Source organism: Sciurus vulgaris (genome assembly GCF_902686455.1).
Source record: "Sciurus vulgaris genome assembly, chromosome: X".
NCBI classification, from domain to species: domain Eukaryota; kingdom Metazoa; phylum Chordata; class Mammalia; order Rodentia; family Sciuridae; genus Sciurus; species Sciurus vulgaris.
Genome location: NC_136471.1, coordinates 41307389 through 41333168, shown reverse-complemented (window position 1 = coordinate 41333168; position 25780 = coordinate 41307389). Strand labels below are relative to the sequence as shown.

At 40.0% G+C, this 25780-nt stretch overlaps 1 protein-coding gene across 7 annotated transcripts in view; it reads left to right on the top strand.

Annotated features, from left to right (window-relative positions):
* TMEM164 (transmembrane protein 164) overlaps positions 1-25780 on the top strand; it is a 164567-nt gene that overhangs the window by 102325 nt on the left and 36462 nt on the right. For all 7 annotated transcript variants that reach the window (XM_079124870.1, XM_079124869.1, XM_079124865.1 and 4 more), the window contains one exon: positions 24587-24665. In XM_079124870.1, coding sequence (XP_078980996.1) covers positions 24587-24665 — 79 coding nt within the window. The remainder of the gene's footprint in view (positions 1-24586; positions 24666-25780) is intronic.

The window sequence follows — 25780 nt, the reverse complement described above, 5'->3', positions numbered from 1 at the left end:
CCATCAGTGGACATTTGAGTTGTTTCTGCCTTTTTTGCTGGTGTCAATAATGCTACTGTGCATATTGGTGTAAAAGTGTCTGTTGGAGTGTCTGATGTGGGGTATGCATCTAGAAGTGGAATGGCTGTGACATATAGTAACTCTGTGTTTCAGCTTTGGAGGAACTGCCAGACAATTTTCCAAACTGACTCTTCATTTTACATCCTCCCCAGCGGTGTTTGAGGGTTCCAGGTTCTCCACACCCTCACTAACACTTGTCTTCTTTATTATAACCATCTAAGAGGGTGTGATGTCGTCTTTCATTGTGGTTTTGATTTGCATTTCTGTGACAACTGATGATGTTTAACACCTTTTCGTGTATTTGTCAGCCATTCGTATGGCTTTTTTGAGGTATTTAAAAAAATTTACCCGTATTTTACGAGTTCTTTCTGGATATTAGGCCCTTATTAGATATATGATATGAAATATTTCCCACCATTTTGTGGATTGTCTTTGCACTTTGTTTCTTGTATTGGGGACTGAACCCAGGGTCACATTACCACTGAGTCACATCCCCAGCCCTTTTTATTTTTTATTTTGAGACAGGGTCTTGCTAAGTTGCTTACTGTCTTGCTAAGTTGCTGAGGCTGGTCTCAAATTTATGATCTGCCTGCCTCAACATCCTGAGTAACTAGGATTACAGGTGTGAGCTACTGCTCCTGGCTTCATTTTCTTAATGCTGTCTTTTCAAGAACACCTTAAATATATCTTTTTAGAAAGTCTCATTTCTCTAAGAAAGTATCATTTTATTTGTAGCTTGTGCTTTTGGTGTAACATCTGAGAAACTATTGCCTAATTCAAGGTCATGAAGACATTTCTTCTAAGAGTTTCACAGGGTTAACACCTACATTTTAGGTCTATTTTCTCACCCAGTTGTCCTGTATAAAACCCTCAATGCAGTGTGAACTAGAAGGGGCACAAGCAGGTATCCCCATCTCGTTTTTCATCTTAGGGGGGAAATATTCAGTCTTTCACCATTAAGTACGATGTTAGCTGTGGGTTTTTTGTGGATGAGCTTATCAGATTGAGGAGGTTTCTTCAGTCATCTTTTCTTAAAAAGTACTTTTAGTTGTAGATGGACACAACACCTTTATTTTATTCATTTATTTATTTTTATGTGGTGCTGAGGATCGAACCTGGTGCCTCACATGTGCTGGGCGAGCACATTACCACTGAGCTCACAACCCCAGCCCTCTTCAGTCATCTTTAATAAAAATTTGTTGTTAAGGAACTGAGGGTCACAGAATGTTGCTTAACATGGAGGTACCTAGTCATGCAATTTGGAATTGCATAGACTGAGAAAATGCCACTTCTTCCTTAGGGAGGCATCATGAAGCTTCAGGGGTTCAGAGCCAGCTATGCTCAAATTAAAATGTGGAATATTAAGCGTATTTAAAAGAATACGCAAAGCTAATAGTTTCTGTTAAATACGGTAATATTGTATCGCCATGAGGGTACTACAGGGAAATAAAGTGACACTTCTGGGATGGCATACAGAAGCAGCTCAACAAATCCTTTTGATATAGTTGGTACACTATAGTAGGACTCTTACCTCAGGCTGCCATAACAAAACACCACAGACTGGATGTTTCAAAGAAAAACTTCTTACAGTTTTGGAGGCTGGAAGTCTGAGAGTGCCAGCATGGTGAGGACACTCTGTGGCTTGTGGGGACTTTCAAATCATCTTCATGTGGTGGGATACAGGAAGAGAAAGGACATTTTCTGTGATTTCTTTATATAAGGGCTCTAATCCTGTGTTATTCAGTTTTCTATCATGGAGACAAACTATATGTGATAATCAACTTATAAGGAGGGAAAGTTTAATTTGGCTCATGGTTTCAGAGGTCTCCGTTATGATTGCTTGGCCCCATTGCTTTAGACCCATGGCCAGGGAAAGCATCATGGGGGGAAGCACCTGGCAGAGCAAGGCTGTTCATCCCATGGCATCCAGGAAGCAGAGAGAGAGAAACAAAGGGGTTCCAGTCCCGATATCTTCAAGGGCATGTCCCCCAGTGACCTTCCACTAGGCTTTACTTCCTAAAGGTTCTACTACTTCCTGAAAGTGCATAGGCTGATGACCAAGTCTTTAATACATGAATCTTTGGGGAACATTCTGGATCCAAACTAACAAATCCTATCATGAGCTCATCTAAAAACCTAATTATATCACAAAGGCCCCAGCTCCTAATACTTCAATATACAAATCTTTGGAGGACATATTCAGTCTATAAGAGTAGGTAGAATAACATATATAACAGGTTTGGCATTGGAGTATTTGAAATTTTAGGATTTTTTAATAGGGGGAGGGAATAGAAGGCACATTTGTGATAATAGTAACCATGTACTGAGAGTCTACTCATGTGCACAGAACTAAGCTAAATTCATTGCTTCTGTTAGCTCAGGTAATCCTCATAGCAACCCTGAAATGTAAGCAATCTCATTTATAGAGAGAGGAAACTGAGGCCCAAAGATGTTAAATAATTCATCCACAGCCTTCAACGAGTGAGCAGTAGACTTACAAATTAATTAGAAGCTGTTTCTTTTTCAAAGTATATTCTCTTGCCATGATACCATCCCTACCTTCCTCACTATATCCTGAGTGAGTCCTTGCAATTCAAAGTGTGGGCCACAGGCCTCCCCTGGGGCTTGTTAGTAATTCAGAATCTCAGGTCCCATCTCAGACCTACAGAATGAGAGTTTGCACTTTAATAAGATCTCCTGGGGATTGGTATGCATCTAAAAGTTTAAGAAGGGCTGGAAAGTGAGATTGAAGGAAGACCAAATGAGCACAATAGTAAGGTTGAGAAAGAGGGAATGACTATCCTAATGTCATGTGTTAGTCAGCCTTCCATTGAGTATGACAAAATACCCAAGATAATCAACTTAAATTGAGAAAGGTTTGCTCTTGGCTTCAGAGGTTTCAGTGCATGGTCCCATTGCTTTAGGTCTTTGGCAGCACTATATATCATGGCAAGGGGACCATATGTCAGAGGTCCCCTCATGGCAGCCAGGAAAAAGAGAAAGAAAGGACTGTAGTCCCAATATCCCCTAAAAGGACACACCCCCAATGACCTAACTGCCTTCCACTAGGTCCCACCTCCTAAAGGTTCCACCCCCTCCCAGTAATGGCATAGGTTGGTGACTAAGCCTTCAACATATGAGCTTTTTGGGGACATTTATCCAAACCATAACAGATTGTATAGCCAGCAAGTGACAGACGTCAGATTAGCATTCAGAGCTTCCGACTCCCAGACCAGTGCTCTTTCTACTTTCCCTGCCACCTGAGTGCCAAATGGGATAATTATACCAATTTAGGGAGTACAGTGTGATAATTTGATTATACGTATATAGTGTGTGATGATCAAATCAGGGTAGTTAACATTTCCATCTCACATTTAAAATTTTTTTTGATTAACACATAGTCATAGATATTTCAGGTACACATTTCACTGCATGTATACAGCATGTAATGATATAGTTGGAGTATTTAACATTTCTGTGTCCTTATCATTACTTTGCATTTTAAGCCTTTATACTATAAAAATTATAAATATATGCAAAAGCACAGAAAATGTACTAAAATGCTTCCATCACTTGGTTTCATTAATTGTCAATTCATGGCCCATTGTTTGCTTAATCATTACAACTCATTCTACCTCAAACCTGACTCCCCAACTCAAATACCCATTCCTGAATTATTTTGAAGGATATCTCATGTCACTTTAATTTTAATGTTTTATTGTATATCTCTAAAATGTAACGATACATATATCACAATACCAGGATCACATCTAAAAAAAATAATAATAATGCCTGACACACTGTAAATGCTCAGTAAAGATTAACTAAGATTATTTATTAACACCAAGAGTAGAGGAAGGGCATTCAGGTGAGGGGAGAAGGAATGGGAAAGGGGAGGATTTGTGGAATGAAATTGGCCAAATTATGCTATGTACATGTATATCAATGAATTTCACTTTTATGGATAACTATAATGCACCAATTTTTAAATTTTATTTATTTTATTTTTTTGGTACTGGGGATTAAACCCAGTATCCCATAGGTGCATCACTGAGCCACATCCTCAGCCCTTTTTAAAATTTTGAGACAGGGTCTTACCAAGTTGCTTAAGGCATTGCAAAGTTGCTGAGGTTGGCTTTGAACTTGCAATTCTCCTGCCTCAGTCGCCCGAATTGCTAGGATTACAGGTGTGTGCCACCTCTCTCAGCATGGTTAATCCACCAATTTAAAATAAACGGATAGAAGGAAGACCAATAGACTAGAGCAAGGAGATCAGGGAGAGGGTAATGCTATGGACTGAAATAAAGCAATTATGTATAGCTGTAATGCACTTTAAAAAAAGAACTAAAAACATTTGAATTACTATACAGGTGTAGTATAAGTTACTAATGAATGATTTTTACTTAGAAGTAGGAGGCAGATTTGGAGCCCAGCGAAAGGACTTTTTTTTTCATTTAAAAAATTTTAATTGTAGATGGACACAATACCTTTTTTTATTTATTTTTATGTGGTGCTGAGGATTGAACCCAGTGCCTTACATGTGCTAGGCAAGTGCTCTACCACTGAGCTACAACCCCAACCCTCCTTTTTAAAAATAACATTTTTGGCAAAAATTCTTCAAAGTGTCTCAAAAAGCTACAAGTGAGCACTGGTATCAATTGGGAAGTGGAGGTAGAAATGATGAGGTCCCTGTAATTTCTCCTCACTGTGTATTGTTTTATTCCCCTTGAGGTTCCTGGTCATGCTGATAGAAGAAAGTGAATGTTGGGAAAGGCTCTCCTCCTCCCCTGGAGGAGAGAAGTGTTGGTTAGGTTGGGGTTGAAAATGCTAGAAGCTACATAGGCCAGGAAAGGGCAATATAATGGAAGGGCTGGGGGCCTCAGTCCTGGCTCAGGAGATGAAGCCCCAGGTTCCCTGCAATACAGGGAATAGCATAAGCAGCCCTGCATCTGGCATTGAGTCTGGGGGAATGAAGCAGTCTCCCTCTGTTCTGTTGTCCTTAGAAATTCTCCTTGCTCTGAAATGGCCTGTTCCAGGCATCAGCTGAAAGCGTTTTAATAAAAATGAAACCCAGAGGAGAAATGATAAGGTATCTGATTTTAACCCGAAGTGAGAGAACACCAGATGTTTCATTCTGTCTGAGGGTTCGAGGGAGGAAAAGCAATTAGCAGCTGCTACTGATTTAGCAACAGACACCTGCTAAATGAAAATCTGTAAAACCGGCCAGGCTTGGCACCAGAAGTGCATACACTGCTTCTCGGGCATTTCTGAGAATTGTAAATTATGTTGGCTTAAAATGGCAATGGCAGGGGAGGGGAGTTTAAGAGTCTGAATGTGCTCATCTGAACCAGAAGTGTATTTTTCTAAGATGGCAGCAACTTAACATGCAGCCATTTGGTTCGTGGATAGAGCAGAAGGGAAGAGAGTGAATCTTCTAAAAGCTACCTGGCTACTTTCTGCTTCTGACCGGGCTCACAGACTGCCTTTAGGGGTTATCTCAAATATTCAGATAGGGCTGATTAAAGGGTGGAGGTATCCTGCCTCTTCACCCTGAGCAGATCACTAGACAGCACACCTCACCCCTCCACTGAAGGCAGTGAGTTTCAAAGCAGAAGGAAACCTCAAACCTAGGGCAATTACAGACTGTTGGCTCCAGTCACGATCTATACATCTGCTCCTGAGTCTATGCTTTGCTTTGGCTGAAGAGGCTTATACATGGCTTTTGCCTTTTAGGATTCTTTTCCAAGTAGACATTAATACTGCTCTTCACATCCATTTTCCTGAGACCCACAGTGAAACACAAATATTGGAAACATGGGAATCCATGAGGAGGGCTTTGGGAGATCTGCAATATGGAGAGAGAGAGAGAGAGAGAGAGAGAGAGTGTGTGTGTGTGTGTGTGTGTAGGAGCAGGATGCAATGTTCCACATGAGTGGATGTCTTAAGATATGACTGATTAGAAAGAAGGTTGAATTGTAGGTCATCTACGTTATTGAAAGAATTTGGCACTGCTATTTGTGCCTCATACCACAATCACTATATGCAACTGCCATTTTGTAGTCTCCAAGCTGGATAAAGGTTAGCTGTAACCTGGGCTAAAAGGATGGGCCCTCTTCCATTTCCAGGCTTAAGCAAGGGGATGGCAGCTTTCCTGGTGGAGCAGGGGCCAAGAGGTGGCCAGAGCTCTCATGAGAAAATATCTGGAACATTAGCCCTACAAGGGCTGACTTCTTTTACATATCATCGTGTTTTTAAGGTTCATCTGTGTTGTATTATCTATTAGTATTTTATTACTTTTTATTTATTAATAGTATTCATTTGTATGGGTATACCATATTATTTCTTTATTCATTCATCAGTTGATGGACATTTTGATTTTTTTTCTACTTTTAGGCTATTATGAGTAATACAATTTTTAAACATTCATAAATAAGTTTTTGGGTAGACATGTTTTTTAATCCATTTTGACACACAGTTTTTATCTCTAGGAATATATATATAGTATGAGGTAGAGGTATGACCTCATTCTTATATGTGCACCCTATAATATTTAATTCACCACCCTCGATTTATGTGCTCATGTTGTCTACAGTGTCATTTGGTATTATTTTAGCTTTTCTTTTTAAAATATCGAAATATACTAACATTTTTATAATAAAGGTTTATTTAGATTTACATACATATTTATTACTTTGTTTGTTCACTGCTATTAAGCAATTGGATATGCTTGGGATTGTCTCCCAAGGCTTCAGGTTGAAATCTAATCCTCATCATGAGGTATTAGGAAAGTAGAAATTTAATCTGTGGTGTTTAGAGGTGGGGCCTTTGAAGTGATTAGGGTTAGATAAGTCCATTAGAGCATAGGCCCATGATTGAGTCTTGATGGGTTTATAAGAACAGAGATAAAATTCAGATGCACATAAACACACACCCTGACTCTTTCCACGTGATGCTCAGAGCTCCTTTTAGACTTGGCCAGCAAGAAGGCCATTGCCAAATGAGGCTCTTAGACCTTGCACCTCCAGAACCATGAGAAAAATAAACCTCTTTTCTTTATAAAGCAGCCTGTCTAAGGCCTTTTATTATAATAATGAAAAACTAACTGATGCATTTAATGTTTTTTATTTTTATTGCATTTCAGGCTTTATTTCTGGCATTACTTTTACCCTTGCTAGAAGTGTACCCTTCAGAATTCTCTGTAGTGATGGTTTGCTAATGGCAAACTCTTGGTGGTTCTTTGCCTAAAAATGCCTGTATTCCTGCTTCACTCTCCAGAGATATTTTCATTGGATTTTAAAAATCTAGGTTCATAATTATTTTTCTCCATGCACAGTGGAGATATATTTTTACTGTACCCTGTTTTCCATTGCTGCTTTGGAAAGGTAGTGGTCAGTCTTAAATTTCACTCTTTTGAAAAAGTATCTCTCTTTTTTGTTTCAGGTCATTTTTAAGATCTCTTTGTGTGTGGTGTTATACAATTTTACGATACATTTCAATATTTATTTATTTATTTTTGTTCTGTTTGAGAGTCTTTGAGGTTTTTTTTTGTTGCTGCTGGGTATTTAACCCAACATGCTAAGCATGTGCTGTACCACTGAGCTACACCTCTAACCCCTCTTTGAGCTTATTGAGTCTGTGCATTCATAATATTTCTAAACATTCTTAGCTGTTGTACTTTCAACTGTTGCCTCTATTCTGTTCTTCTGGGATGACAGATTTGTTAGTCCATCTTACTGTCTTCCTATCTCTTAATCTTTCTTTCATATTTTTCACTTCTTTGTCTTCCATACTGTACTTTCAGTAATTTCGTCAGCTCTGCAATCTAGTTATTATCTCTTTATTTTTGCCCAATCAGCAGTTGAATTTTTATTTCAATTTTATGTAATTTTTTCAAACATTAAACATAGCCTATAAGTAATAATTGTATTATTTGAAGTCTTCAAAGTACTGTTTTTATGATTCTTGGCTTGTTTTCTTGTTTGTTTAGGTTTTGTTATAAATATTGTTTTTACTAAAGTTGCTTATTTTCCTTGTTTTTTTTTTTTAATAATTTGAGTCTTGAATTCTTCTAGAAAGTATTTATACGTCTTTGTTCTTGCTAGGTATTTGAGGGCCGCCAGTCTGGAGTCATGCTAAATGAAATTCTCAATGTAAGGTTGTTGAATTAACCAAGAGGTGCAGATTCAGATTTCAAATTTGTATGAACACTGGCTTGTGGTTCTATGTTTTTAGCAGAGATATTGAGGTCCCTCTCCACTACCCTAACTCAATGTGAAGATTCAAGAATGCATTTTCCTTTACCCTCTAGGTACAGAGGCAATTTGTATTTCTAGTACACCTTTACACTGAGGAGTAGCTTTACTGGGTCCCACTTTTGTAAAGGTCATCTTCTATTAGACTCTGGAAATCTTGGGTTTTGACTTCCTTTTTCTAGGCTATCAAAAATCCAAGCTTAAGTTCAGTTGCCTTAGCAAATCATTTGGTGCATACTGGTTGATGTAGCACCTAACTTGTTTCTCTGGGTTCCCATTTCATAGTCTCTGGTCAGCAAATTTCTTGCATAGTTGATAATTCATAGGCTTTGTTGTTTTTTTTTTTTTTTTTGTATGTTTGTTTCTTTGATTTGTCGGTGGTACTGGTGATTGAGCCCAGGGCTTCCTGCATGCTAGGCAAGTTGGCTACAACCCCTAGCTCTTGATAGTTCATAGATTTTTTTAAAAACAATTAAACATATTTTATTCAGGGCTTTTCCAGTGGGTGATATCTTTAACAACTAGCATTTGATTTATCAATAATGAATGCTTGTCTCTTGTTTTCCAACCCATTTATAGCTGTGTCCTTACTCTCAGGAGTAGCCAGGAGGACATTCTAATTCTATCCATCGGTTGTCATTGCTCTCCTTAAACAGCTCTCAATAAGTTGTATGCATCTAGTATTGTATGAAGTTCTGTGACATACCAGAAAGCCCATTTAACCTGTCATGTTGCTAAGAAAACATTAATAGTAGTGACCTTGAGTCTTTGGAACTCTGAATTAAACCATATGTTGATTTCTGAGCCCTTCAAAATCTTAGAGGTCAGCATTTGAAATGAGTTTTATTTGAGACTGCAAGGTGCATGAAGGCAGGGACCACTTGAAACTGGTCGTTTGTAGTTGGCACGTGCTAGGTGCTCAGTTAATACTTGTTGAATGAATTGGTTGGTATCTAGGGGTTCATGGAGATAGATTCAAGTGCGGATTTGTTCCCATGGCAATATAATTAGAATATTCCATATTAGCACACACTTGATAGGGGTGAAAGAGAAAGAATATCTCAATAGCAGGAGGTCAAACTAATCATGTATTTGAGTCATTTGTAAATCAGGTTTTAAAGTCAAGTGTTCCCTCTATACCATAAAGGGCCTGTGTGTACATTGACGTAGTGTAGGTCAGTGGTTAAGAATATTGACTTGAGCCAGATTGCCTGGTTTATATCCTGTCTCTGTAAGAAACCTTGGCCAGTTACTTAACCTCTCTGTCTCTCAGTTTCCTCAGGAGTAAAAGGGGGGATTGTAGAATCTATCTTATGAAGTTCTTTTAAGAATGAGTTAGTAAATAGCAACTACTTAGACCAATGCTTGGCAGAGGAGTGATATGTACCATCACTTATTATTATGGTTATCTTTTTGTTGTTTTGAACATTAATTATGTTAACATCCTCAATATATTTTCCTGGGGAGCTTTTTTCCATTTCTTTGTGAGAATATTCTCTATCACTTAGAGATTTGGAAACTACCGTACTATAGTACTTCTCCAAGTATGGATTGACACTCCTGTACCTGAATATCCTTAGGGAGCTTTACTGAAATACAGATTGCTACCTGGATGCAGTGGTACATGCATGTAATCCCAGTGACCCAGGAGGCTGAGGCAGGAGGATCACAAGTTCAAAGCCAGCCTCAGCAACTTAGGGAGGCCCTAATCAACTTAGCAAGACCATGTCTCAAAGTAAAACATAAAAAGGGCTGGGGATGTGACTCAATGGTAAGCACCCCTGGATTCAATCACCATTATTTTTTAAAAATACAGATTGCTGGGTCCCCTCCTAATTGGTCCAAAGAAGATTCTCTTAAAAATCTCTAATACAAACAAAAATTCTGTGAATTCTTTATGTTTTCCTTTAGCCAAGAACTACCACAGGGCTAAACTTGCCATATTTTAGTGCTGATGGAGAATCTGGGATCAGGGTTTGAGCATGGGAAGAGATAGAGAATGGGAGAGTTAAAACAACAGAAGAGAAGAAACGAATCCAAGTAGAAGGAGAAGTGAATAACGATGACTTGTGCCAGGATGTACAGGTCAAGTACCATTCATCTCTGGTGGCCTCAAGGGGGATATGTGAAATTTGCCTTCCTTGATTTAGAGATTCATGAACCTGGCCTCACCTCCTAACAGAAGCTAACAGGAGACTAGTGGTGGTGGGGGAGGGGGTGTTGGAGGTAAGCCTCAGGAATGACCGCCTGGCCCACTGGCTGCCTTTAAGCAGAGCTCCCCTGGGGAGTAGAAGATTAACCAGACTCCCTGCTTGGCTGGCTGTGGGGTAGGTTGAGTGCCCTTGAGCTGTTTTGACTGGGCTGAGAGCCAACTCTCAGAGGCTTTTTTCCTTGCCTTCACTGTAGTACTAGTGTGAGGCTGGCCTTTATTTCAGGTCATCTGATGCTCAAGTCCTTTGAAGGCATTAAAATATGGAAGGAGGCTACCACAGACTTCCTGGGCTGAAGAGGAATTGGGAGTTGAGTGCCTTTCCTCTCCTACTTCCCTGCTCTACATGGCTTAGATGTCAGGATGAAATCCATGACCCAGGGCAGGGGACAATGCTGCCTTGGTCCTGTTAGTGATGGGAAAGGCCCTCCTTGAGCCCTCTATCCCACTGCCTAAGCCAGAATACCAGCCCAGCCCAGGTCAGTCTGTGAACACTTTGGGCTCCACACACAAGCTGATTATCTTTTGACTTGCAGCTGCCCTGGTTCCTCTGTAGGCCTTTTGAACCATCTTTCATTAGCGTTTCCTCTGAGCTCTGTGGAGAGAGCCATACAAATATTGACTTTCCCTCCTCGAATAAAATGTCAGTGAGTTCAGGGCTGGACTTCTAAGTCCTGAAGTACTTTCTTGTGTACACAAAGATTCTCTCCTTCTTCTGCTCAGATATGATCTTTGGCTCAGTCTGAAGAAGTGGCAAGTCTGGATTTAATGAATTCAGAGCCCCCTGTGTCCACTTTGATGGGTAGGTAGCTAGGTAGGGTAAGGCCTTCAGGTTTCATGGTAGACCCTAATTCTTTTCCAGCAGGGGATCAGGCTAATGTTTGGAACAAACAACAGCATTTAAAGTCATGGGTTTCTGGAGTCAGATTTCTTAGGTTCAAATCCTGATGGAGTTTGATCCCCAGCACTGATTAAAAAAAAATTAGATCCAATTTAAAAAGAACAAAGGTAGGTACACATAATTGGGATAATCATTTTAGAATCCTTGATTTATAACTTATTCCACCATTGTCTATGCATGGTCTCATTTAAGTTTGTGTGTGCATTTATTTATTTATGAATAATATAACAAATGGCTGAACACAATCTAAGAACTAGCCACATTGATAATAAAGTATCTGCCTAATTGCTGCTCCTCAATCCTGTTCCCTTCTTCCCTACCCATCCCAAGAGAACAGCTAGTCTGAATTTTGGCTATTATTACTTTGATTTTTCAAAAAACAGTTTTGTTTCATATGCACAGATACATAGTTATGGATACATACAGTCCTAAATAGGATATTATTTAGTTTTAATTGTTGATCCTTATAAAAAGGGGTTTATTTCTATGTCACCTTCTGAGACTTTCTTGTTTTATGCAACATTATATTAGTATGATTAATTCCTAAAATTGAATGCATAGATTTCTAGTTACATTTTCACTGCTGCATAATATTCTATCTTGTAAATAGGCCACAATGATTTTCTCCATTCTCGAAATGGACTATTTCCAGTATTTTGCTCTAACAAAACAGATAGACAAACAAAAACTTCTCTGTGCCTCAAATTCTTCATCTTAAAATTGAAAGTAACAAAAAGGAGCTGCCTGCCAGGTGTGGTGGCATACACCTGTGATTCTAGAGACTTGGGAGTTTGAGGCAGGAGGATCACAAGTTTGAAGCGAGCCTCAGCAACTTAGGAAGACCTGATCTCAAAATAGAAAATAAAAGGGCTGGGAATGTAGTTCAGTGGTAAAACACCCCTGTGTTCAAACCCTAGAATCAAAATAAATAAATAATAAAAAAATAAAGAGCTACTAGTTGTAAAGCATTTAGAACAGGACTTTGCTTGCCATATACAATAGGCCAGTATATTAGTTGACTAGGGCTGCTGTAACGAATACCTTGTTACACAGACTGTGTGGCTTAATCTAGAGAAATTTATTCTCATGGTTTTGTAGGGAGAAGTCTAAGATCAAGATGTTAGAAGAGTGAGTTTCTTCTCAGTCTCTCTCTTTCTTGTCAAAATGCTTCTTTTAATATCTTCATATGGCCTTTCATGTGTCTCGCTGTATCCTAAAATTTTCTTCTTTTAAGGACACTGCACATTGAGTTAGGGCGTACCAATACAACTTCATTTTACCTTTACCTCTTTTAAGGTCCTCTCTCCAAATATAGTCACATTCTGAAGTAGTGGGGGTTAGCACCAAGATTGAATTTTGGGGGAGACAATTAGACCCATTAGAGTCTGTAAGCATTAGTCATTATAACCATCATTAGGTTAATCACCCTTCTTTATCATTAAAACCCAGGGAAATGCAGCAGAGGATTAAAATATATCCCCTAGAAACAATCACATATTAACTGCTATCCCTATTATTATTCCTATTATTATTAAAACACCAGACGTTCTTTTCCTGCTTTTCCAGAGTTGACTGTTTGATCCTAGCAACAATACCAAAGAATAGCAATTGGTGGTTTTCCCAGGACAGGCAGCAACTTCTAAGTCAGTTAAAGGTGGGAGGGAGGAGCTTGGAGGTTTCATTTTCATCTTAGTTCAAAACCATAAAAAGCTAAGGGCTAGAGATATAGCTCAGTGGTACAGTGCTTGCCTAGTGTGTATGAGACCCTAGGTTCAATCCCTAGCATCTCAAAGGAAGAGAAGGGAAAAGAAACAGCCTTGAGAACATCTGTGGCCAATAGACCTGAAATTGCCATTGCATACAAGTTCTGTGAGCTTGTCTGAACAAGACAGGCAGGTCTGGGCGGCTATAGGTTTTACACCAGGAAGTATGCTTGCTCAAATAGCTGTGCCACAAGAGCAAATGACATCTTTCATGGACTCAAAACATTTTGTTTGATGTTAGGGGTCATCAGACAATCACAACTCTGGTCCTCACTCTCCAAAGGGCACTGTGCACAGGGAGGAAGGCCAAAGAAGCCCTGATAGGGTTTTCTCCAAATGAACAAGTGGTCCCATCCCCAGTCCCTCACCTCTCCTTCTTATCACATCACAGGATGGAATAAGGTACAATACTATGTGCCTTATAAGGGAGGGCTGTGGGTGTTTATCGTGACTGGACAGGTGCAAATATATGAGGGCAGATACAGTGAGAATATGGGATTTGGGTTTCTATGAACCCCTTTCACATGTTATTTTCTTAACATGTTCAGATACTCTAAGAGTGGGTTCTGAAAAACAGGAAGAAATTAGCACTACTTTTCACTAACAGCTTAATGTATCCCCTTATATAAAGATTTCTATAATACAGAGATAAAAAGAATATAACATAAAATTTATTTCTTCTACTGTCTGGACAAACAATTGCTATTAGCAGTATGATATATCCCTCTTTGGAATTTTTTTTAAAATCTTTTAAAATATTTTAGCATGATTAATGAATGCTTAGATTCATTTGTTACGAAAATTCAGCTATAAAAGTGTATGAATTTCAAAGTTAAAGTACCCCCTTTCTCAACCTCTTGCTGATTCTCTTTCTCCTCCCCAGTTTTGGTAAATTGCGCCCCAGTTCTTTTCCTATGCATTTGCATACATCTAAAAGTATACAGAGTTCTCCTTTTTCTTTTACAAAAAGAATTGTGCTTTATGCAGTATAGAGTCATTCTCTTTTAACTAGAAATGGTAGTACCTCCTTTTAAAATATAGAGTTGGGTAGTTCATTTTTTCTTTAATTATTGTTTTTTTATTTTTACAGACTTCATTTTGATTCATTGTACACAAATGGGGTACATCTTTTTGTTTCTAAGGTTGTGCATGATATAGATTCATACCATTCATGTAATCATACATGTACATAGGGTAATGATGTCTGTCTCAGTCCACCATTTTTCATACCCGCCCCCAGTTCATTTTTTCTAGAGTATTCTTTTATTTTTTTGGTACAAGGCCACTTAACCACTAAGCCATATCCCTAGCACTTTTTATTTTGTAATTTGAGACAGGGTCTCACTAAGTTGCTCAGGCTGGCTATGAACTTTTGATCCTCCTGCCTCAGTCTCCCTAGCCACTGAGATTAAAGGTGTGTACCACCTCACCCAACTAGAGCATTTTTTGGTGACTGTCTCACTGATGACCATTTAGGACACTTTATTATTTTTTTGTTCACAAATAATGCTGCAGTGAACATTTTATCCATTCATCTTGGTGCATGTGCACAGTAATTTTGTTCTAATGTAAATTCCTAGAAGTGAAATTGCTAAGTCAAAGTAAATGGGCATTCAAAAATATTGATAAATACTGACAAGTTGTTCTCCAAAAATTATGTACCTTGTTCTTATTGCCATGTAGTATGTGTCAGGGTTTTGTTACATTAGTTCATACAGATTATGTCATTTAAATTTGGAATGATTTGCAATATTTTATTATACAAATATTCAAACATACTAAAAAATGGAAATATAAGAATGAACAACTATATAACCTCTAGATGGATTAAAAATTAACATCTTTTCACATTCTCTTACGAAGAAGATCTCTGCTAAGTTTGCTAAATTATTGAAGAGAAAGCTGCAGGTATGTTAACTGTTCAGTTCTATATGCTTCAGCCTATAGTTCCCAAGAATAAGGACATTCTTTTGTGTTAACATACTATTCTCACCCTTCAGAAAAAAAATCAATTAATTCTGTAATACCGTCTACTTTGTTTATATTCGTATTTCCTTACTTGTCCCCAAAACTTCTTTATGTACCTTTTTTTCCTAAATAATGATCTGGTTTCAAGCATTGCTTTGACTGTCCTGTTCAGTTTTGTTGTTTTACTCTAGAACTAGTTCCCTTTTCCTTCTTCATTTACAATATTCAAGGGTTTTTATTTTTGGTACAGGGGACTGAACCCAGGGGTGCTTATCCACTGAGGCATACTCCCAGCCCTTTTTATGTTTTATTTTGAGATAGGGTCTTGTTAAATTGTTTAGAGCCTCACTTGTGATCCTCTTGCCTCAGCCTCCTGGGTCCCTGGGATCACGTGTGTGCACCACCACACCTGGACTATTGGAGTTTTGATTGTTTTGTAGAGTTGTTTTATAGAATGCCCCACATTCTATATTTGCCAGAATATTTCCTGTTGGTAATGTTTTGTTTTTTAATGGCAACATGGTATTCTGTTCTACAAATGTATAGGGGTTTATTTAACTAGTCCTATAGTGATGGTCGTTTAGGTTGTAGATGTTCCTTTTGTAGATTCTCTAAGAAGCAGTATTTAGTCCCAGGGAGTTTGGGGCAGTAATAGGCTACAGTTTAAGACTGTGGTCAGTTAATGAAGATAAGCTGTTCCAGAGCCAAACTTTATTGGAAGGAACATCACCAAGAGCAGTTTTAACTGTGGGTTGTATCCTTTCCCCACTAAGGGAAATGGATTATCTTTTTTCACTGCTGACTTATTTTGAGAAGCTATAGTCCAGAGCTAAGCTGAGACCAGCGTCCTCTCTATGTGACTATATACCCTCACTCATCATTAGCCATGGACACTTCTGGTAATGTCAAGTCTCCTGGGATATGGTGAGAGCTCCCTCAACTTATAGCATGAGTCCCTCGTTCATACAGGTGTTCTCACTTCAGCCTGTCCTTCTCTCCTTATCTCCAGGGAGCCAAAGGCTAGCCTTTCCATCTGTGCTTCAGATTCTGCCCCCTTTTGACTGCTTCCTTTCCTCTTGCCATCTACTGACATCCTGCTTCTCTTGCTTCTTCACTTTCTCCCTGTCTACTGGCTCCTTCCCTCAATCTATAAATTATGTTCAGATTTCTCCCATTCTTTTATTTTTTGGTACCAGGGATTTAACCCAGGGTACTTAAGCACTGAACCACACTCCCAGCTCTTTTAGCTTTTTTTAAATTTTTTATTTTGAGACTGGGTGTCTCTACATTGCTGAGGCTGACTGAACTCACAATCCTCCTTCCTCAGCCTCCTGAGCCACTGAGATTACAGGTGTGTGCTACTGTGCCTGGCAGATTTCTCCCATTCTTAACAGTTACTTCCCTGTATTGCTACTACCCTTTAGTTATGGCTTCTTTCTCTCTCTACCCACTCTCTCCTCAAAAGATTATAGAGGACCAGGGTCTGCAAAATAGAGTGCATAAGATGTTCCATTAGCACATTTAAAGGAAGTATTAGCATTTCCAAATCTCATCCTTTTAAACTGACACGTTTGTGTTTTCTGATGTACATTGGGCATGCGTCTGTTTTGTAACATATAGTTGTATGTGTGTTTTATTTGCCTCACTTTCATCTCTTCTTATCCTTGCCAATACTCTTGCAATCCAGGCCCACATCTCCACTGAATTATCAGCATCTCTGCCAGGCTGTCCCAGAGGCACCACAAATTTGACATCATCCTAGCCTCTTTTCTTGTACCCCACCTTCTCCATCCAGTCTTTACCTTTGACTGTAGGTCCCAAGTTAGGGAGAAGCCCCAACATCCTAGCAACTACCTAAGCCATCAGCACGTGAGTCATCTTTTTCTTTCCTTTTCTTTTTCTGTATAACTCCCTATCCATTCAGTTCATTACACCTGGTGATTCAGCTTCCTGAACTTCTCCCAAATCTGCCCATCCTCTCTTTTCTTATTCCCTCTGCCTTAGGCTTTATTTAAACATTCCCATCACTAGTTTCTAACTGGTTTTCCTGTCTCTGGTAGTATCCCATGTATACATTTACTAACAGGAGCTCTCTACAACTGTACACTATCCGCATGAAAGAAAACTCAAACCAAAGCTAACACTTAATCTAAAGAGCATCCCATGATCTTTTGCTGCACTGATATTAATTTCTTATCTGTTTGCCCTCTCTACTTCACTATGGAGTTTTATAGGGCAGAGGTCCCTATCATACAAAATGATCATTGCTGCATTGCAAGAGTCAAGCATGTTACCTACCACCCAGTGGTCCCTCAGTAATTGTTCCTTGCTTATTTGATGAGAATGAGGATAGGATCATCCTAACTGAGTGGTACTGTTGTTCCTTTGAGCAACAAAGAGAATTCCAGTGAGAAACCCTGACCTAGAGATGGACCTAAAGAATGGACTGGGTTGGGAAGCCTAAGTACCCTGGTAGTCACCCACCAAATGTACAGATTTGTGACTTATGGCTTGTAAAGCAGACCCAAGTGCCATCATCTCTTGTTGGAAGCTGTTTTTTACCTGATACAGGGGATTGAATCCAGGGATACTTTACCACTGAGTTACATTCCCAGTCCTTTTTACTTTTATTTGTGATCCTATTGCTTGAGTCTTCCATACTGCTGGAATTACAGGCGTGTGCCACCAATCTGAGGTATGCTGAAGGTTCTTTCTCAGGCAGAATGATTAAGCGAAACTCCAGCTTTAGGCCCAGAGAGACCTGGTATTCAGTCTTGCTGGCTGGGATTGAAATTCCAGCTCTACTAGTTACTGGCAGGATTAATGTCAAGGTGGAGGATAATGATTGTAACAGCTAATGTTTATTGAGTTCATATATATGTCAGCACTGGACCAAGAACTCTATATGCATTATCTCACCTAATTTCACCACAAGCGGATGAGGTGGATACTATTATCATTCCCATTTCACAGATGAGTCAGCTGACACACAGCAAGATTAAGTGATTTGCCAAAGTTACATAGCAATTAAAGGAAGCTAGATTTCAATCTCAGCAGTCCACCTCTATGCTGGAGAGATTTATTTGGGAGTCAGAACTAGGAATTTGGATCAGATTACCTAATAAATGAAAATAGAGAAGAGAGCCAAAGAATTAGTTCTGGGGTCCTGTAGTAGTTAGAGATGAGGAACATAAGGAAGATCCAGCAAAGGAGATTGAGAATGAAAGCCTTTTAGTCGGGGACAGAATAAAGGGAGAGAAGTGTCCTCTATGGCAGCCTAGTGCAGAAAATGTTTTAAGGGTGAAGGAATCATCAACTCCATCAAATGCCGCTGGTAAAATGAGTAAGTTGTGGCTTGAAAATTGACCATGACTAGCATATCCAGTTATACAGATTATCAACTGCACAAGAGGGTGATTGGGCCCCAGATCTCCCTGACACCCTGGCATGGTTTGAGTCTGGACAGAAAAAGGGCATGTACTTATTCTACTTCTATTTCATGCAAAGACATGACATAAGCCATCTGTGTGTTGCCCATTAGAATTAATAAAATGGAACTTGTGGATAACTTCAACAAAACAATTTGGGTAAAATGATGAGAGTGAAAATTTGGAAGAATTTGGGTGGAAGAATATTTCAGAGGAGAGCTACCAAGGGTTCTGGGTTAGACACAAGTCTTTTGAGGAGTTTTCCTCGAAAGTATAAAGGGAAGCAGAGAATTGGAGGTAGTAGCTGGAGCAGAAAGTAGAATCAAGAGTTTTTGTTTCTTTAGATGAAAGATAGCACAGCATGCTTATTTTCTTGCTAGTGAAGAACGGGTCAGTTGCTGGTGTGACCATCCTTGAGTAGGTGAGAAGGATGGTATGTACTGCATGGATGGCAAGATTAAGAGCACAGGGCGTCCTGCATAGAGACAGGAGAACCAGCAGCTGTGAGCATGGGTGCAGGGAGCAGGGAGACTTGGAGGTGCAAGCTCATGCAAATCCTCTTCCCACACCTCTCCCCCACCACCCTGTTAAACAGGCAAGATGGGGAAGGTTTGAGGCAAGTGGGAGGAGGTGTGAAATAGTTCCTTAGCAGAAAGGAGACTGAATGGCCTTCAAAGCATAGTTGTATTATAGGGCAACATTAGGAGTCTGCTCAAAGTTTGCTGTGATGAATTCAAAGAGTTAACAGTGTGGAGTTATTCATATTTTTCTCCAGCCATGCTTGCTTGTATAGGGTTAGGGATGCAAAGGCAGAGAGTTGGGTTTAATCAGGAATGCAGTCTGGCAAGGCAAGCAGGAAAAAGGGAGAGAATGTCAGGAGAGTTTGAGAATGTACAGAAGGAAGTGCGGCTGGACCTTGAACTCAGTGCTGGGTGAATAGAGAGGTAGAGACGTGAGGTTGGTGGGGGCATTCGAGAGGTGGTAGGATCAACAGACTGAAGTCTTGATGAAGTTGAAAAAATGTCAACTGGGGTATGAGGAGGAGTGAGTTGGACAGTGGAGTGCATTATACAGGTTACAGAGGAGTCACAGGTCTTGATAATGACAGGTATGATCAAGGGAGTAGGGATGAGGCAACATGGAGAGAAGATCTTGGGTTGAGCAGAAAGAAATGCAAGGAGGGGCCAGGGCATTACCAAATACTGAAAACACAGGGATTTTGACCAGGGACTGTTGGGAAGAAGTGACAGGGAGGCAAGAGACAAATTCTGATAACTGTAGAGGGGGCCATATGTGACTTTAATAGGGAGGAATGGTAGGTGCTGTAGTCTCATATCAGAGGAATGGTTTAAAAAAGGCAGAGAGAATGGTCTAGAGGAGACAGACATTTAGAAGTTCCAGTGAGAAGTGGAGAGGTGCCCTCCTTGACAAGTGACAGAAGAAGGTATTAGAGGAAAATACCCACCACTCGAGGGCTATTGGAGGGGGGCTAAGTTTTGGGTAAAGCAAAAAGGTAAAGGGACTGTTCACAGAAAAGTTTGAAGATATAGGAAATTTTTGCTAGTGATGGCTAGGGACTACAGAAAATAGTGTAGAAGAATTTCGAGAACTGGAGGAGGGATGGATGATGGGGCAGACTACGATATGTATAGAGCCATACAGGGATTTGAATTTAGGTGTTGGGAGGTGACCCGGGATTCTTGGGATACTTTTGGTGGCTGAAATAAACAGGATGCAGGACAGTGGGATTGGTAGTCTCCCTGGCAGAGGATGGTGGTGCATGTGACTGTCCAGTCCAGGTTGGGAGGTGAGAGGAAGCAGGTTGGGGATCTTGCCACAGACAGGGTCCATGTACCCATGTAGGCAGTTTGACTCCAGAGGTCTGGTTAACCTTATCACTCTGTAGTTTCAGTTCTAAAAACCATATTGACTTGGACGTGAGAAAGAAGTTAATGATTGTGTAGCTTAAAATATTTTTATTGCTTTGACTTTCAATTGCATCCATGTAGGTTGTAGCCCTGGGATTCCTCCAACTGAAAAGGAATAAGACTGTGGACATTTAGGGTTCTTAAGTGTGAGATCTTTAGGTTACAAGTGAATTAACTAAGTGAAAATTCTTCTGCAAGTGTGGCATTTCATAGATATTGTTTGTAAAGTAGGAAAAAGAAGGTTGGGGAGACTATGAGAAAGTTCCTGGAACTCAGCCTGGACTCAGTGGCCACTGCTCAGTGCCCTTGTCTTCATCCCCCATGTCTAATGCTTCTTCCTTGGGTGTTCTTTAACTTCTCTGTGCCTTAGTTTCTTATCTGTCAAATGGGGATGATCACAGTCCCTGCTCCTCAGAAAAGTTGTAACAAATTATATATATAATATATATATATATACACCAAGTTTTATATATATATATATCTCCATATATATAAAACCATATATATACCATATACCATCCATATATATACCATATATAACATATATACCATATATACCATATATAGAATATATGGCATATATATAATGGTGTGTATATATATATATATATATACCAAGTTACTTATTTATATATTATATATATTAACTTGATATATATACATATATATGTGTGTATATATATATATATATATATATATATATAAACACACACACATACACACACATATATATATATATCAAGTTAAACTCTCTTTGTGCTCCCTGTCTCCAAGGTAGGGAGTTCTTGGAATAAGAGTGAGGCAGCCATCAGAGGAAGGAAACTCTGGTGGGGGGGGTCACTCTCTCGGCCACCCTAATTGAGGTCTGTGGCTAAGGTGGCTACAGAGGTGCAGTGGGTCAGTGACAAGAGGCTCAGGAGCTGTGAGGCCTGTGTTGTAGGGCAAGCTTGGCCACTGTATGATGTGGGGCTGGGGCAACAGTGGATAGAGCAGGCTATGAAGGTGAGAATCATTTGAATAAGGAGGTGCTGGGCCCAGTTACCATATGGAAGAACAGGGAAGGACATACGGTAGTCATACTGCTATTCCTGCTGCTGCTGCTACTGCTGTTACCAATCTGGTTATTATAACAGCGTTCCTCCCAATCCAACCCTTCCTATGTGTCAGGCTTTTGTGGGGGGAGCAAGCAGGGGAAGCAGAGTACAATCAGCCCCTTGTAGTCTTGGGTTGCACATCTGCAGATTTCCCATTCATATATTTAACCAGTCATGGATTGAGGATATTTAAAAAATGATATCTCTAATGAAGAGGTACAGACTTTTGTTGTCATTAGTCCCTGAATACAGTATAACAGCTATTTATATAACCTATATATTATCTATATATTAGATGTTATAAGTAATCTATAAGTAAGTAATCTACAGATGATTTAAAATATACAGGGGAATATAAGTAGGTTATATGTGAACACAATGCCATTTTACACAAGGGACTTGATCATTTGCAGATCTTGGTGTCTGTGGAGTTCCTGGAACCAATCCCCACAGATATCAAGTGACCATATACTGGCTAAAACTACAAATTCTAGAGCAGACTGCTTGAGTTTGAATCCTGGCTCTATCACCAAATGAGTTGTGTGTCCTTCAGTAGGTTATCTAAATTCTCCATGCCTCAGTTTAACATCTCTAAAATGGAGATAATGGGAACAGTGCAATTTTTATGATGATTAGTTTAAGTAAACGGTTTACAAAGAGTTCCTGACATGGAGATTATATAAGCATTTGTTGTATTTTTAAACGTTTAAAAATTGTACACTACTTGTGTGACACCATACTTATTTCCATTTCACGGATGCCAAACCTAGGGCAGAAAGATTGTATGACTTGTCCTGGGCCACAGGACTGATAAGTAGCAGAGCCAAGTCTAGAACACAAATTTGACAGACTCCAAAGTCCTAGCTTAGAGCCACAGCACTTAACTACAACCCTGGACATGCAGGTGAACATTTTGCTTTCTAGGAGGTCTTTAAGGGAGGGAGGGGCAGGTGACCATTTTGAGTCCAGATGAGTAATTGATCACTGGAATTGGAGATGTCAGCAGGGGGACTGCTTGAGAGTGTGCTGGCACTATTGGCCACAGGCCCTTGGCCTGGTTCTCTGCTGCCACAGTGGGACAGCAACCTGACTTCAAGCCCATTTCAGGGAAAGCTCAAGGTTCTAGTTTATAGCCAGAGGGCTGAGCCTTCTTAAGACTTTTTCCTCCTTGACTATTTTCTAGGTGACCTGAGCAAAGAGTCAGTTAACCTTTTTGTACCTCAGGCTCCTTATATGTCAAACAAAGAGAAAGTGAGTAGCTCATGAATGTGAAAACATTTGAGAAGTATAAAGCAGTGTGCATGTATGAAAATATAACAGTAAACCTCACTATTATGTATAACCATAGTGTACCATACCAATTCAAATATGGAAAAAAGAAAAGTATATGGCAGTACCCACATAAAATGTAGGGCCATCCTGAACATACTGAAAGCCAAATGTGGGCCTCTCAGGCCTCCAGACCTACCTTGTGCTAGTAATGCCCAGTGTCAGATCCTATAACCCATCCCAGCATCTTCTACAGAGACACTCAGAACCTTATCTCTATTTCTGGGCTTTTACATTCCCCTCTGCGAATATAAAGTAATCGATGAGCATCATTTGCATCCCTGGGAAATTCTCCATTTATATGGATTGTCAAGAACCAGAGCTACTGTCTGTGCCCAGGGTCTGCAGTTGTCCCAGCTCCCATTCTGGGAGCTTTGCCATCTTTTGGTTTCAGACCTTGGCACACTGCAGATTTATTTGGGCTTCGTGTCTGGGGGGCCTATAACTGCCTCCTCTCATTAGAACACAGTCTTGATTTTGTGCTTGCCCTGTAAGGAACAGGGAGGCAGCTGACACCTTCCCTTGGATGTCCTTGTCTCTCTGAGCTGCCCTTGAGATCAATGTGTATCCGTTTGCACATTCACACACCTGTTAGTCTGCCCCATAGGTGAGGCCTGTTACCAGCTGCTGAAGTTCTTTTTCTCCCCAAAATTAAGTTAGCCACCCAGATGTTTCCATTTTCTGCCTACTGCCAAACTCAAAAGCAGGATCCCCATGCCAGGTTGAAACTATGCTTGGCTTTGGTAATCCATAGCTTCCATTCTGAGGGGGATTGGAAAAAGGATGAGTTCGTGGGTGTGTTGGATGTCAGGAGAGTGGGGATGTTCTTTTAGTACACTATGCCAGAATAAAAATAGGACTGGGATTGTAGCTCAGTGGTACAGCACTTGTCTAGCATGTGTGAAGCACTGGGTTCGATCCTCAGTACCACATAAAAAATAAAATAAAGGTATTGTGTTCATCTACAACTAAAAATATTTTTTAAAAATAGGTCAAGCCCTGACTGACACCGACTGACACCCGGGTATGCAAAGTGGAAACTTGTTATTCTTGGTTCTAGACCTGAACAAACTTAGCAATCTTTTTTTTTTTTATTTTTCAATTTGGAAAATGAGAATAATAAATCCTTCATATGTTCTACATGTCAAATGAGAAATAAACTTTTAAATAGTTCACCATCTACTTGCCAGGAGTAGGAAGTGACATAAGGTTGTGATTCTCCAAGTATATTCTGCAGAATCCTAAGTGTTATTTTTTAAAGTCACTTGCTAAATAAATTTGAGAAACAATGGAGGAAAAAATATTAAGTTGGATTATTATCTGTGGAGTTCACTCAAGTCCTTAACGTACAAATAACATACACAATGACTCTCCATGTGGATATGTTATATACAGCCTTTCTTAAATTTTTAACCAAATTTTTTTTTAGTGAAGTACTTTTCAAGTATCATCTCTATAAAATACACCTAGGAAGATTCTGTTCTAGGTCAGAAGTATATTCATCATTTTTCTCTTAATCGTGAAAAGAACTGAATTGGTGAAATGCCTGGGGTTGCTAAAATGTGGGTCCTGAAGAGCAAGGGCATTCAAGTTCAGAATCCCTGCAATAAGTGCTTCCTGTTCTGAAATGCTTCTCTCCATCTTGTCCTCACAGCTCCCTTTTGAATTGGAGATTTACTACATTCAGCATGTCATGCTCTATGTGGTGCCCATCTACCTGCTTTGGAAAGGAGGTAAGGCCAGCACACAACACCCCTATGCCACCCCACACCTTGCCTCTCCCTCTGTTTGGATTTGGAGGAGTCAACTACTTCTTGGGGGCCTATCAGCATCTTGAGCTGCTGCTTGGCTGGGTTTCTTCAGCATGATTGATGGCAGATACTGGGGACTGGGGAGATGGGCATGGATGAGGCTTGCAAAGAGTCTGGAGGCTTTTCAGAGATATCCTTCGTGGGTTGAGCATGGTGCTGCTAACTGCCTGTCATAGGGCCTAGGCTTTGGGCTCTTGGCAGTGGCCTTGGATTTGCATGGTGCCCCCTATACTTTGTCACTTTCTTGTGCTTGTGTGTGCCCCCTGCTTCTGTGTGAAGTATACAGTGGAAGGACGAAATGGAGCACTTGGTCCCCTCGGGAGAGGGATCTTAGGTTCTTGCTCATTGCATCCATCCTCTCAGAACCCAAGAAGATACTGAAAGGGATGAGGCCTTGAGGGCCTGGGGGATTATGGGGTCGAGGGAAGAGGCAGGTAAACTAACAGAATCCTTCATGTAAAATAAACTATTGCAAACTTTTTTCATTTGGTCAAGAGGGAGAGTCCACCCACCTGGTAAAGACAGTCTGGAAAGGAAACTGATCTGTTTTTGTTTATATTGCCCCTTAAATGTTCCCCTCTCTCCACTGTGTAGTAGACAAAAGGAAAGAGAACTTCCTGGGCCTTTGTGGCCAAGCTGATCTTTTTTAGTGTTCTTCCCTTCCTGAAAGGCCCTATAATTGGGAGACATTGTCTTTTAGTCTTAATGACTAGTCTTTCTATCTTGATTGCTGGGACTCTTCTGGAAGACCCACCGTCCCTACATCAGGCAGCAAGAATTTTATTTCTATTGCACTAAAAATGGCATGAGGCTACCTGGGCCCTTGAGCTCACTGGAGGGTGATCTGGAAGTTCTACTGGATTCTGATGTTTCTTGGTAGTTAGGAGATTTGTCTCCTATTTCCTGGTTCCTATCAATTAGGCCTCCTTTCCATACATTTGTCTAAATCTTTGAGGTTGCTTTTATGCTGTATAGCCACTTGGGGTTTCACACTGCCAAAGAACACTTTCATTTAGTTACATTTAGTTAGCTCTAAA